The 15,673-nt window shown below is 41.9% G+C and overlaps 1 protein-coding gene across 5 annotated transcripts in view; it reads right to left on the minus strand.

Annotated features, from left to right (window-relative positions):
* Positions 1 to 15,673, minus strand: part of WDR70 (WD repeat domain 70) — a 280,993-nt gene that overhangs the window by 11,769 nt on the left and 253,551 nt on the right. For all 5 annotated transcript variants that reach the window (XM_069555882.1, XM_069555881.1, XM_069555880.1 and 2 more), the window contains 4 exons: positions 9,992 to 10,092; positions 8,286 to 8,365; positions 6,381 to 6,497; positions 4,209 to 4,371 (listed from right to left, as the gene is read on the minus strand). In XM_069555882.1, the coding sequence (XP_069411983.1) occupies positions 4,209 to 4,371; positions 6,381 to 6,497; positions 8,286 to 8,365; positions 9,992 to 10,092 (461 nt within the window). The remainder of the gene's footprint in view (positions 1 to 4,208; positions 4,372 to 6,380; positions 6,498 to 8,285; positions 8,366 to 9,991; positions 10,093 to 15,673) is intronic.

Consider the following 15,673-nt stretch of genomic DNA (forward strand, 5'->3'; position numbering starts at 1 on the left):
TCTTCTGGTTGGGGAACTAAGATCCCATAAACCACACAGTGTGGCCAGAAAAACCTCCCACCCAAACAAAAACACAACAAGCAGAAATTCATAGAGACATGACAAAGGAATTCAATAAAACTCAGCATCTATTTCAGAGCAACATGCCTCTCGTCTCCACACAGTGTTTTCTTCACCTAGGATACCTGCAGGGCTCATTCCCTCATTCCACTCAAGTCCAAGACCACTTTAGCAGAGGTTCTATCTTGATTGTTGTATCTGAAAATAGTGCCCCTCTCTCTCCCCGATTACTCTATGCCCCTTTATCCCTATTTCATCTTTCTTCATTGCACTTCCTACCATCTAACATTTATGGATTTATTTATTGTCTGTCTCTGTCTACCAGAATATAAGCTCCATAAACCACAACTTAGAACAATATCTGACACATTGTAGGTGTTCCATAAATCTTTGTTGAATCTTCTCTAACATCTTGCATGTGGATGTTTTCAAAAGTTGTCATGCTTTATGGAGAGATACCATTAAATTGAACAATATGAAATTGCCAATATTTGACATTTTTTCATCTACAAAAAGGGTGATTACACATGTTTTAAGAAAAGGATGTGCACTATTGCTTTTATTATTTAATACTGTTCTGGCAGTAATAGTCAGTACAATTAGATACGATAAAGAAATAGCAGGTACAAATGTTGGAAATTATTTGTGTGTGATATAATTTTTCAGGGGCTTCCCAGGTGACTCAGTAGTAAAGAATCCGCCTGCCAATGCAGGAGACCTGGGTTTGATTCCTGGGTTGGGAAGATCCCCTGGAGAAAACGGCAACCCAATCCAATATTCTTGCCTGAGAAATCCCATGGACAGAGGAGCCTGGTGGGCTACAATCCATGGGGGTCGCCAAAAAGTCAGGCATGACTTAGCGACTAAACAACAGCAACAACAAACCCCTCTAAGTCTGACCACATTTAATCAATTTTTTCACTTGGGGGAAGAATGTCATAAACAAAGTAGAAATAAAGGCAACTGACTAGCAGAAATACTTGGATTACATGACACACAAAGGGTTAAGCTCCTTAATATAAAGACCAATAGACAAAAGGGCAAAAGACATAAACAGAAAGCTCACAGGGAAAAAAGAGAAGATTTTAACATATGCATGCGTGCTAAGTCACTTCAGTTATGTCCAACCTACAGGCTGTAGACCACCAGGCTCGGTCCATGGGATTCTCCAGGCAAGAACCTGGAGTGGGTTGCCATGCCCTCCTCCAGGGGATCTTCCCAACCCAGGGATCAAGCCCACAACTTTTACGTCTTCTGCACTGGCCATGTGGGTGTTTTACCACTAGCACCACCTGGGAAGCTCATGCTGCTAATATCAATCATTAATCAGCAAATGACATTTTTTCAATATTTGTGGAGACACTGCAACAATCTATTCTGTGTACAAACGTATGTACATATGTTTGGAGCAGTTCACTATCAAAATGATACTTAACTATGTTTGGCAAATTTTAAACTATGGCTCTGTTTACTCTTCTTTCCTCAGATAATTTTTGGTATGCTTCTAAACAAATTTTTGAAGTATAAGAAATCCCTAATGGTAATAGACAATAACTATTCCATTAGAAACAGAAGTGTCAACAGAGGCATAATCCATAAGCCCACAAGCATATCTGAGTGCCAAGGATGTGTTGACACATATTAGTTTATAGCACACAGATTTGATACAAATGAAGGCTAAATGCAAACTATTTAGCTGGCCAGCCTTGATATGACCCTCTTAGCTGTTGTGATATTATCCAACTAACCGTTCAGAGACGTTCCATCTGTGTTGTCTGGTTATTCATACATGTTGTGAACATCCACCACTGATGTCATACAATAAAGTCTGCTCTGCTACAACACACAGAGTAGAGGATATGATGCTCCCCACTAGGGGCCCTCAAATCGCTTTATCATTTTTCTGCAGGGTGCTTTCACTCACAGCAGTAGCATCCATCTCTTTGTCAGAGGACTGTCCCTAGGTTGTTGGAGCCCCAGAGAGTTGGAAGTACCTTAAGTGTCTCCCCCAGTTTCACCTCCAGCCATCACCAATGACTAACGGATGCTGGAGTGAAGCACTCCAGTTCTTGTGACCCTGACCAGGGTCACCAGGGTCACCCTGTGGGATACTAAGGAAAATGACCCTTCTTGGAACTCTGTTTAATGTTGTACTCTTTCTTGGCTTCAGTCATCTTCACAGGGGTCTTTTTCTCAAGGTCTGCTTCTAAGGAACCCAAGCTAAGACAGTGTGTTTTACTTTTAGGCAAAGTATCCATAGATCATAATGATCCGCATATAGGGGCTCAATATCAGTATAACACATAAGTTGAGTTGGTTTATAAAGGATTTTTTCCAGCATATAAATATCAGCTTCCTCATAATCGAAGAGAAAACTTTAGAAATACATAAAAACATCAACAAAAAAAAGCTGATTTACTTCTAACAACACAAAAATACACATACACAAATTTATTCACTATGTTCAGTTCAATTCAGTTCAGCCGCTCAGTCGTGTCCGACTCTGCGACCCCATGAATCACAGCACGCCAGGCCTCCCTGACCAACTCCCAGAGTTCACCATGTTAGTAATTGCAAAATACTGGGAACAATCTAAACAGGCACACAGGAGAGCAGTGGAATAAATCACTGTATAGCCACATAGTGGATCACTATGCAGCTGTGAAAAAGAATGTGAAAAAGAATGAGAATGAACTCTATGAACTGATGGACAGTGATTTCCAGGTCATATTGTTAAGTGAAAAAAAAAAAAAAAAAAAAAGCAAAGCTCAAAAGACTATTTATGGAGATTCCTTAAAATATTAGGACTAAATCTACCATATGTATTATGGTCATGTAAAGTGTTGACCATCAGGGCAGGTTGAGTGAAAAGTATATAACAACTCTCTGTACAGTTTTTATGATTTTTCTGTAAGTCTAACCACTAGTCTAACCATAGCTTCACCCATGTTAAGCTAACTGAGGGAATCTGAACTGGCAGGCTCTACTCTGCCTGTGTTAAGTATTACTTACAAACCAGCTCCACAAATAAAAGTTAATCCTCAATAATGGATCCTACAAACTGTTCCTCTTCATTTGCTTTTGGTTGTTCAGTCACTAAGTTGTGTCCTACTCTTTACAATCCCAGGGACTGCAGCATGCCAGGCTCCTCTGTCAGTGGGATTTCCCCAGCAAGAATACTGCAGTGGGTTGCTATTTCCTTCTCCTGTTTTTAACCCTAACTATAGCTCAGCTGATAAAGAATCTGCCTGCAATGCAAGAGACCCTGGTTTGATTCCTAGGTCGGGAAGATCCCCTGGAGAAGGGATAAGCTACCCACTCCAGTATTCTTGGGCTCCCCTGGTGGCTAAGCCGGTAAAGAACCCACCCACAATGCAGGAGATCTAGATTCAATTCCTGGGTTGGGAAGATTTCCTGGAGAAGGGAATGGCTACCCACTCCAGTATTCTGGCCTGGAGAACTTCATGGACTGTATATACATGGGGTGGCAAAGAGTCGGACATGACAGAGCAACTTTCACAACTAAGATAACGTGTATAGGCAGTGATTTTCTTTTTCTTTCTTCCTTTTTTTTTAAATCACAGGTAGAATGAGTTTCACATAACTGGTTTGTTGTTTTGTTGTTGTTTTAGTCGCTAAGTCGTGTCTGACTCTCTTGCAACCCCATGGGCTGTAGCCCACTAGGCTCTTCCGTCCTTGGGATTTCCCAGGCAAGAATACTGGAGTGGGTTGCCATTTCCTCCTCCAGGCGATCATCCCCACCAAGGATCAAACCCACGTCTCCTGCAGTGGCAGGTGGATTCTATACCATTGAGCCACCAGGGAACCCCCATAATGGGTTTGTGTGAGTGCTCAGTCATGTCTGACTCTTGTGACCTCGTAGACTGGAGTCTGCTAGGCTCCTCTGTCCAAGGAATTTTCCAGACAAGAATACTGGTATAACTCTGATGGAAGTGGCCTAGTTTAAAAATTTAGAATTTTAGAGTCCTCAGATATAAACAAATGCCTATGTTTCTGGACCATTAGTACCTGGCCTATTTCTCATGCTTAAGAATAAAAGAGAAAGGGAGAGGTTAGAACCGCAAAGCTATGTTCTACCCAATTTGTTAACATAAAAAATGTTCTATTTTAAAAGGCTGGTTCCTTACTTGGAGTATGCTGGAGAAACCCAGTATGGGTTGTCCTCAGCCGCCTTGGCATGCCGCAAAATGGCTTCCCGGGGATTGCTGTCATCAGTTTTGTCCAAAGCAATGTTCTTCACAATGTATGAAGACAGAGTGCCTCCATGGGTTCCAACCCGGCCACCACGACCTGTTCCAAAGGGAAGAAAACAAGTCAGGAACAGAGTGAGCATACAGTCTGGGCTTATCTGACAAGGTTGAAAATCCTTCACTGCTGGCTCCCAGGCTACAGGTTAAATGAATGACAGCGTAGGGTCAGGGATTCAGATTGACCTGATTTTTGACATTCCGTGAAGAATCAAGGTTTTAAGCATTCTGAGGCTTCTACAGACTTTGGTTTGAAGCACACTTAAGAGTACTTGAGTATCGTCCTTTCTGCTTTCATTTAAGGTAATCACAACCAAAGTGGAACATCACCAAAGCTCAACTTCCCCATAATATTTTAAAATACAAACATGTTTTTATTATGCTTTAGTTGCCTATTTTACACAATGACAGCAATGTAGGAAGAAATACAAACAGTTTGCCATGTATATGCCTTAAAAAATTCTTCAGGCATGAATACATGAAATTCAATTAATAAAAATAACCAACAATCATTAGATGCTATTTTAGTTTTAAACAAGAATATCTTAGGGCTTGCCATCTTCCAAGGACCTTGTAGGAAAGAAAACAAGTAAGATGAATAGACTGATTGACATTATTTTACTATATGTAATGGCTCTTGACAGGAAGCTTCACCTGGGCAGGAATTTGTTCCCCACTGAACCCTCAACTGCTAGCCTGGTTCCCAGTACTCAAAAGACATATGACTTTTCAAGGAGGTTAAAAAGAGAAAAAAAGACAAAACACCACATGAAAAGTCAAGTAGCACTAAAAGAGTAATTTCATCAGGCAGGAAATAATTGCCAGAGAATGTGTATGGCCAGTGACTTTATATCAGTAGCACTTAGAAGAAGAAAAGAACTCTTCAGGCTGATGCAGGAAGGGGATCTATAGGAAGAAATACATCCAATTTGGGAGAAGTCAGAAGACAGAGAAGGTTATTTTCAATGAACGGAATAGTTCAAATACAAAAGTACAGAAAGAGGGAAGTTCAAAGGGCATTTGGGGACAGGAATGAACCAACAGTCATATCAGAAGATTGGAGCAGGAGAGAGGTGAGGTGTAAAGCTCAAACACGGCTGAGAGTCAGACTGTAGAGAACTGAATCTCTGGGCACGCAACTGGACAGTGCACAGCTTCTGAAGATGTGGGGGCAGCAGCAATATGAAAACTACAGGAATTGGGAATAAAAGCTGTAAGACAAATGCAGGTAGCAGTGAGGAGAGAGAGCTGAGACAGTACCTAGTTACAAGGGCTTTTTAATAATCCAGGCAAGAATATTATACAGGAATTCTGATTAGAGGACGATGGCAGAGAAAATGGGGAAAAAACTGAGACTGGTATAGGAGATTTTTTTCAATGCTAAAGGGGCAGGCCAAAGACACAGAGGTCCAGAGGTCAGGTTCAGATGAATAAACAAGTCATAACTGATATAAGCTTATGAACCTGGAACAAATGGAGACTGTGCAGCTGATAACAGAGAACGAGATTCTAGTAAAGGTGCGGCTGTATGATGGCCGACGCTGCCTTGCTTTCTTCTGGCCTTACTTTCTCAGAAACTCTAAGGATTTTTATTCATCTTCTAGGGAGATGGGCAGCTCTCTTTTAACAACGCAGAACTAAATGATGGCCTCTTTCTGCCTTTTGTGAACTCTAATCCAGCCTAAATTTCGGCCAAAGTATTCAGTGTTGAATTTTAAGCCAGTATGGTGAGCAGTGACTTAAACACTGAGTTCCAAGGAGCCCCAGAGCTCCAGTGAGGTCACCTAAAGGACTTGGAGACCAAGAAGAAAGGGCTCTGGGCTTTCTCTCTGCTTCAGCACAGCAGCTCCGTTTGCATCAGTTTTATGGGCTTCTGCATCAGTTCTTCAAGCAAAAAGTTCTGAGGCTAAAAGAAGGTGTTTGAAAAATCCTATTTAGTAAAAATCTCTGAAGACGGGTATCCAGGCCCAAAAGATCTTCCAAGTTCTGTCTCGATTACCCCACCCTGGCCCTCAATGACCCCCTCTGTGGGTCACTAGCTAGATCAGTCACCTGGGCCTGCAACAGGAGGTTCGGGTTTGTGAGACTTCAGGGGATCCAGTCTGTCCTTCTCCAGCTGTTTCCTCGTACTCCGTTGGCGAGGTTCGCGGAACATAGGCAAGGCATGAGCTAGGAGAAGTCACAGTTGAAAAATTTCATTATGATAATAACCCTTCCATCCAAAAACATAGCTAGAGCATGACTAAATGTAGATGAAATGGAAGTCGTAATGACGGCCTTCATCTAATAATAAAAGACAGTCTTACTGCAACCAATTAGCCAATTTCATTTGAGACCAGACACACTGTTCACCTCTCCTGGCAACTAATGGTGCTTAGGAAATACTGTCAAATACCGTCACGGAAACACTGATGAGGCTCCCCATGTACCAGACCATGGGCAGCAGTTAAACTTAACTTCTGTGGTTTTGACAAGAAACACATAATGGGACTGCCTCTTACTTTTTTTCTTACAGGACCCAAACGTGAATAATGCCAACAGCTTGCTGTCAGCCTCGGTCTCCTCAGAGGCCTCATAAACACTGGAATCACTTCACACATTTCTGAAATGTGACCACCTCTCAGGAATGGTTGACAACACTGAACAACCAGAAGGGAGGGACACTTATCCCAGATAAACTGGGAGAGAGGCTGTCCTGAATGCACAGAGGTGACTGAATCTCCTGACGTGGTGACTTAACAGGGACTTATTCCTTTTTCAATGTGGTCGACAAAAAAATAAAAATCAGAGAGTAACATCTGTCCAGTTGCTCTTGGTTGTTCATTCAATGTCAGAATTAAGTTTCAGAATATAAAAGAAAATACAAATTTATGAGGGAAACAGTGTCATATTCTGGTGGAGAGGGGAAGGCTACTGGGGAAAGAATTAAATATCTATTTATGACCACAAAAAGTACCAGAATAATGTCTTTGAATGTTTATGTGCAAATTAAAACTTCTTTAAAAGAGAAAACTGGGGGAGAATTAAAATAATAATAAGGGTTTAAAGGAAATTTATAATGTGAATGACAGAAATAGCTATAACACCTGAAAAACACTTCTAATACCTGCCATCCTCAATGCACACTGCCAGCCTGGGCCAGGACCATATTACTCACCAGTAAATATGCCTGCCTTGAGTTAGGGGAGCTGAGAAACACAGCCACCCATCACTCTGTTGGGCAATATGACACAACAGTATTTTTAGGAGAGGGAAAAATAGCTTTTCACTTCAAATGACTGCAGGAATTTAAGTAGGCCATGTGTAATTACATGAGCTAGACTGCTTCTGACACTGACTTTAACACTTCTATTCTTGCAAAAAAAATGCTATGGGATCTTTTTACTCATCACCAGCTCCAAGGGACTTGGTTTTATACAAGACCCACCACCAGGGAGAAAACCCAGCAGTGCAACGCCCCCTGGGCTTGAGACTGAGCCACTGAGAAAGTCCACAGGGACACCTGCTAACAGCAATTGCTATTGCATCTGAGATCTTTCTAGCCGCTACCCTTGGCAGGTCTGAGACTGTGACTCTGGGAAACAAAAGTCTATCAGATTAACAAAGCTGTGTGACAAAGCTGAGAGACGCTGCCCTGTCCTGATAAGATTTCTGATTGTACCTCAGATAGTTCATTTTACATCTGAAGGTCTCTGGATCAATCTGTCACAGGGTCACAGAATTTAGGCTCTTCCTTTTGGAGTTGAAAGTTACATGAAGTAACCCTGTCTCTGTGATGAGTCACAGAAGCTGAAGGAGTTTGCGATTACATGACTCCCCATCCTAAACACGTGAATAGGGTATTTTTTAATATATGCCTGAACTTGGAGGGCTTTTTCTGTCTCTAAAGCCATGAGATCAACAGCACACTAGAACAGAAGACAGATGCGTGACAGAGAGACCATGCTAACAACTTACGGGTGATGATGTAGTCCTGGGTTAGAGTCTCTGCTTGCTTCGCCTTCCGCTGGGTTTTAACTACACATAATTTCGCTCCCCTGAGAGGAGTTAAAGCAAATTATTTCCTTTATTTGGTCTTAGAAACAGAAAGTCAATGTCAAAAGCATTAGACACTTTTCAGGAACACACTGTACACACCAACTCACCAAGTCCTTGACTTTCTAAGGACTGGCAACAGATGGAGCCCTTGGTGATAAGAGATTAAACATATGGAAGGCAAGTCTTTGCATCAGTGGTTACTACTGTGTGAGAGGGTTAGAAAGGTAACTGGAAAACAAAAGGCTAGTTTAAAAAATCTATAGAAATAACCTAAAATTAAGATCTTAAAGAGATATTAACATTAATCAACCTTTTCACCCTAAAGGTCACAGGGTTCAAATTTTAGTTTATGGCTCAGATGAAAGCAACCTGGGTGGTCTACAGCCCAAGTGGCATTTGTCCACATCTCAAACACAAGAGTACAAGTGTCTGGATCCAAGTCAGCTTGGCAGGATTGCCAAGGGGCTACAGCCCAAGAATGTGTGGGATTAACCAAAAGTGTGCTTAGAATGTTTCACTCTCCTTAGCAACAATAAGTATCCCTTTTAGGAGAGACAAATACAAGTAAGTAAATTTTTTAAAAGAGTCCAAAGATAGTGCCTTATAAAGGGTGCTATCAAATGGGGTTCATCATTTTCTCAAGTAAAATGGACCCCTTCCTTTCATCCTTACATTAGTATTTTTAATTTCTTTATTAAATAACAAACAAAATCCTATTTGTTCTTAAAGACCACAATATATAATTTTATTTTATAGGGCAAAGGTTCCAATTCCAGAAAATTCTGAAGGAAACAGGACTGTCTGCTTCTATGCAGAGCCAAACTATAGTCAATAAATACTCACTAATAGAGGACAGGCTTCCTTTCCCCCTAGAAGAATGTGGGACCCCACAACAGGTTTATGGGGGGACCCCAGTATATTTAGCATATGGAATTTTGTAATAGATATTCTAAAGAAACAGCTAGCTAATCACTTACTGTATCTTCATAGAGAGAAACAGACCATCTCTTTTGGATGGTGACACATTTACCTTTGTGCCCAAGGAAAAGAGAAATAACTGAGGTACTGACTGAGCCTCCAGTGAGTTTTCTAGGTCCTTGAAACACACTGGTATGCTTAAATTTGGCAATTGGGCAGATGTGGGGTAGAAGGGGACACTGTCTGTGGTGTCCTCCTCTGCTGGCAGAGTACAACTCTGCCAAATGTCCAAACGGTACCTGAGAAAAGCCCAAACAGAAAGGGAACAAAACAGACAAGCCGGTTCCATTTCCTGTGAGTGGTTCGTTCCCTGCTCTGCTAATCCCTTACATGCATCACTGTTAATGACACTGTCCAGGATGGTATGCAGAGTGGGCAGGCCTTTCCCCTCCTTGCACTCAACATTTCAGCTAAAGAACTGCAAATCCCCAGGAAACTTTCACTTTGAATTCTGTATGGATCAAGGAGCTATCTAAATCCACTTTAAAGCACAATATGAGGAGTTTGAGGCTTTACTCTGGGCCAGCTGCATTTTCTAAAAGGGTGGATCCCCATCAAAGAGGGAAATAAATAAAAGCAGGGGTGAAAAAAAAGCCCTCCCCCCAGTTGTTGTCATCCATCTCAAACCGGCAACACTTATGAAATACCTCTGACTCTTGCTGGGGTCATAGTAGACTTTGGCCAGCCCGTTTCCAGTCCCCACCATGATCTGGTTCAGCTTTGGGTGCCACAGGCAGCGGACAACGCTCTAGAAAGGAAAAGGCATGGGAATCGTCTAAATGCGGCACAAATAAAGGGAAAGAAGACTCTGCTGGTACTTGGATGGCTAGTTTACCAAACTGAATGTCACCCTGATGATGACTTGTAGCTTTTAGGGCATTTTCTTCCAAACCACTGAGTTCTGATCTATCACATATTATCTCTGCGACACTCTATAAAAAAGCTGCCCCCTTCCTGCCTTCTCTCCTCTCCTTTTCGGACAGCATCAAAACCACGAAGCTGGGCTTCCCAGCTCTGCTGTCATGTGAGGCTGGCATCTTGGAATGCTGAACCCACATAATGTGGTTCATTTTACCAGTGAAGCAGATTTAGATCTCAGCGATTCATGCTTTTATGCACACAGTATGCCCCTCTGGATAGCATATTGAGGCCAGGTGGTTACTATTTTTAGTTTACAAAGATCCAAATCTCATAAAGCTTTCTCAGGAACAACACACATTTGTGAACTATGAATAATATCTCCCTATCTGTGAGATTAACCAGCAGGACAATAGCAGAAGTAAAACAGAGATACGGAATATAAAGATGTGGTGTTAATCTGAATGAAAAGCAGGTTAGGAGAAGCTTCACTGGAAGAAGCTATGCTCCTGTGAATCATTACTGGTGAGGAAAATAACTGTTGTTCTGGGGTCAGAAAGAACTGCAAGTTCCCAGTGAGAACTACAACCTGTTTTTAATTGTTGCTGAAATGAGAGGGCAGAGGTGGAAGAGATGGCAGGGATAGAATTAAGGGGTGGCGGGGAAGGAGGCTAAGGTTGGTAGGCAGAAATACCACGGTGGGTTCTGCAGATCTCACTGTGATAGAACAAGAAATGAGTGGAAACATTAATTCAGTGATTATTAGGAATCTCTCACGTGCCAAGCAACGTACAAGGACTAATATGAAAGGGTACAATTAGATATTGCCATGTTACGTTCTAATATTAAAATGTAAATCATGGAATTTCTGTCTTCTAAATCTACCTTGGGCTGAATTTTTTTTGGCTTCTTCTCCCCAACCATCTAGTTCTTTTGTTAAGATAGAATATCTGGTAATTTCTGCAATCCCTTTTGATAGAAATTCTGGCTTCCACTTGACTGGTTTAAAAAAAAAATGCATGTAGTTAAATGGCTACAAAGCCCACTCTGAGATTCTGAGAAACTAACAGAGAAATGTAAGAAATGTGAAAGTGTCTGCAGAGCTTCTAATTCATGTCTGACAATATTCCAGAATAGCGGTTCTAGCACGGCTGAGCAGGGTTGAGATGTTCTATTGAAAAAATCAAACCAGAGTAGCTGTGTTTATCCTACCATCAGGGGGAAAATTAAGGTAAACAGGAAGGTTTGTACAATTTTAAGTTTTCATCCCACAATTTTTTTTAAACCTATAGTATCTGCTACTCAATGTCTACTAGCAAGTGCTAAAAGATGATAAAACATATACAATGGTGAGTGAATATTAATAGGAAAACTTGAAAATAGTAAATCATATATTTTCAGTAAAATGTGAAAGCAGTAAATTAAAGTTTAACGACTAGGGGGTAAGGTTACTGTCACCTTCGTGCATGTGCTCATGAAACTTACTTTACAGTGCATGTGTAGAAAAAGTTACACTTTTCTCCCAACAAAACTGCCTTGTTGGTAAGATGGAATTAAGTTTATCAGTAGTTCATGGTCTGCAAAGCACAGCCTGACTACAAGGTGCTCCGTCGCTAAGACTAATGTGAGAACCAGGCCTAGACTACTGGAAATCTCTAGACGATCAAGGTCAGGTATGTGGAAACTTGAAGAGTCACAAACAACTTCACATCAAAGCTAGAATAAGCTCATCCAAGCCAATACTCATCTCCTTCAAGTCTTGGCTTAACTCATCACTATTCAGACCACCCTATTTGAAACTGCACCACACAACTCCCCTGATTTTCCTCGTTTTCATAGCATGTGTCACCTTTTTAACATAATATACAACTTACTGTTAATCGTGCGTCTAACATAATATATAACTTACTGTTCATTATGCTTATTGTCTGGGCTTCCCAGGTGGCACTAGTGGTAAAGGACCTCCTGCCAATGCAGGAGACCCAAGAGATGTGGGTTTGATCCCTTGGTCGGGAAGATCCCCTGAACGAGGGCACAGCAACCCACTCCAGCATTCTTGCCTGCAGAACCCCACAGATAAGAGCAGCCTGGCAGGCTATGGTCCGTGGGGTCGCGCGGGGGCGGACACACTGAAGAGACTAAACACACACGCACACACGCTTCCTGTCTGCCTCCCCTACTAGAATACATGTTCTATACAGGCTGCTTTTGGTCTGTTTTGTGTGGCCAAGGATCTCAAGTGCCTAGATTAGCGTCTGATAATAAATATTTGCTGCAGGAATGAATTAAAAGTTACAACTCATCCAACCTAAATAGATTGCTTTGCTAGGTGGGGTTGGAGACAGACAATTTTCAAGTTAAAATCATTACTGCCTATGGAAATAAGTTGATTCCTCCAGATTTTTATTACACTCAAGTATCATACAAACACAGAGGGTTAGTTCCCCCCGCAGTGTGGGCCAGAAAAGAGGGATGAACAAGAGCCAGAGGGGCAAGAGAAGACAGTGAGAAGGGCTCTCAAGGGTCTTTAGAAATCTCAGCTGCCATAATTGGCCTCAGGACAATTTTAAGGACATAGTACTAAAGTTATTTTCCTTCCTTGGTTCTCTAGAGGTCTGGCTAAGCAGTCTAAGATTACTGGTTCTCAAACATGTTGTCAAGCGAGCAGGGTACAGAATTGGAAAAGATCCACAACATAGGCCTGATAAATTCCAAGACACCAGCCAAACAGGCAGTTTCCAGGGGCAGCAGGTTACTGTTACCCTCTCCGTCTACGCTGAGGGTGTAAATGTTAGAGAGAGGCAATGGCTGGGCCAACAGACCAACGTCTGACTGCTTTCCAGGGAGTCCAAGCTCAGGGCACTGCATCTCTATTCCCACTCTCAGTCTTTCCCTCCTGCACCCTCACACGCATGTGACTGGGCAGCACAAGCTCTCATGGAGAAGCTCGTTCACCCTCCTTTTTACACGGAAGGAAGGAGAAGGCAAGTGAGCCCCCTCGAACTAAACAGTCATTCCAGAGCACCATCCACTGCAGTGGTGAGCCACCAAGCATCCAATGAGGGCGCTGGGAGCAGTCTGAGTTAGGCAAAAGATACTTAAAGCTCAATTACCCTAAGACTGGTTATTAATCAAATACTACCCGGATTCCAAAACATGGAATGAAGAAACAGAATTCAAAGTCAAAGGTGGGTGGGCTTTTTTTTTGTTTATTAATATTTATTGTGTGTGTTTAGCTAACCTTTGTAAACTTTGCAGCTAATGCGGCTCCACACTTTGTCCTGTCAAGGAAATGCATCTTATAGCAGAGAGCTGGCCATCTGCCAAACCAAACAATCGCTGAGACAGCAGCAAGGCTAGGGAGCAAGCAGAGCTGCCCCGCTGCTAACTTGTCAAACACACATACTGGGTTTTACATAACAACAATGGGACACGCGCCTGCTAGAAGCCCAAGGAGCTATCTTAAGACAAATGAGCTACAGCTACTTAGAAAGAGTGCATTCACTTCATCCACCATCCTCTGTTCTTGAAGAGGTACTTCTGCGGCTGGGGGCTTGCCACATTCAGACAGACAGATTTACTGAGTAAGACAGCGAATGGAGGGCAGAGAACACATCTGAATTAAAGGACCAGAGGGAACCATCATGACAGGAGATCTACACGAACCAAAGAGAAAGCACTGGACTGCCAAGAACTAGATTCTGAAGTTAGTCTGCATATTTTAAATATAATGATTTGCTTTATTAAGTTGATAAAGGATTTTATTCTTACCCTGATCCACTTCATCTTACTAAAGCATTGTGGAACCACCACTGGCTTCCCCGAGCTGCTTAAATTGAACCCCGTGCCAACATAAAGTTAAGTTTAGCTTTTTGAACCAAAAGCTACTGTCATTTTAGATAATTTGGCGGTGCAGAGGAACCGTAGTCTGCCTCCAAAGTACTCAGCTCTAGCAGCAGCCAGAGAGTAACTGGTGCTAGAGATCGTGAGCAAGATGACAGGGCAGTAACCAGACTTTAAAGAGCTCAACATAGAGAGCTTTCTTCTCTGCAGAAGCCAAAGAAGAGAGAGGGGGGTGGAGCAGAGAAGAAGAAACACTCTGTGTACAAAAAGCAGTGTCAAGATTCCAAAACAGGAACTTTGGAATTACCCCTCTGCAAAAGTAAAAACGCCATAAAAACCCCAAATAATTTATTGCTGTGGTTTTTTGGTTTACTTGATGTGATGGAAGCAAATAAGAAGAGGAAGAAATCAATGAGAGAAATGAATTTGTATTTTAGGACACGGGTGGAAAGGAACTATCAGGCTATCTGCAACTTTATGTTATAAAAGTAGCTGACTCCTCACAACACTACACAACTAATGATCTCACCTCGATTTCACAAGAAGAAGAAACTGAGGCTTGTAGGAAGCAGGGTAACATTCTCAAGGTCACCGAAAACTTGTACACAGAGGAGCTGGGATGCTCAGGGAGGTTTTCCCGACTCCCATGCTCATTCCTTTATACCTCCTAATCATGCAAAGCTCTGTTTTAGAAGATGGGAAGGAAAAGACGCTGCAGATTTTAAATAATCTCCAAACCTACCTAACTCAGAAGAAGTCCTAGCAAGTTTATACTAAAAAGCAGATGATGATTACTAAAATCATAAAAGAAAAAGCCTGCTACTGCCCAGTTCACAAATGTTACTATAAAAGAAATCAATGCCTGCAGAACATCTTAGGTGTCAGTAATGCACATATCCAAACACCGCCCTTATTCAACTTCACACGCTAAAAGAAGCCCAGCACCCTTCCTAATTTTATATCTTAAACATGATCATGATGAAACACCCTTTCCTGATCCTTCCCAGCTGCTGACCCACACTGTAAAAGAAACTCCATCTGGTTTTTTCATGTTTGGTTTTTGTCATATAGTACAAGAATGGATAAGCTAACTCACAGATTCCTTGGGAGAAGTATTTTCCAAAATTTTCAAAGGTAAAAGCCTCACACACTTCTGTGAAGGGGACTTTCACACAGTTTTGCACATGTGTGTAGAGGCAGTCTCATGGTCGTGCACGCCCTCAGGACTGCCCAATACATCTGGAAGGCCATGTATATGCTGATGCCCAAGTTTAAGAACACAGATCGAGATGTGCGTCCACAACGAAGAAAAAGGCGGCAGAAGAAAATGGAAAGGTACTGGTGGAAACATTTTCTTTGGATTTACACAAACCCAAGCTTTATTTCACAGAGAAAGAAAAACTGCTTTCCACATTAAAATACTGAACCAGATAGGCAGAAGAGTCAGTAGGAACACTTTAAACTTTTCCAGGTTATTTGTCTGGTCCTCCTAAAGCCCTGCTTTTCCCAAACTTGGATTATTTTGCAGTATGCTTGGGCCATCGGGCTTAGTTTCACTCCTTTCAAGTTCAGGAAGCAAACCTGCTGAGTAAACCTTTGTCTACAATAAATAAGACTCCTCAACACCC

The sequence above is a fragment of the Ovis canadensis genome, chromosome 16, assembly GCF_042477335.2.
Source record: "Ovis canadensis isolate MfBH-ARS-UI-01 breed Bighorn chromosome 16, ARS-UI_OviCan_v2, whole genome shotgun sequence".
NCBI classification, from domain to species: Eukaryota; Metazoa; Chordata; class Mammalia; order Artiodactyla; family Bovidae; genus Ovis; species Ovis canadensis.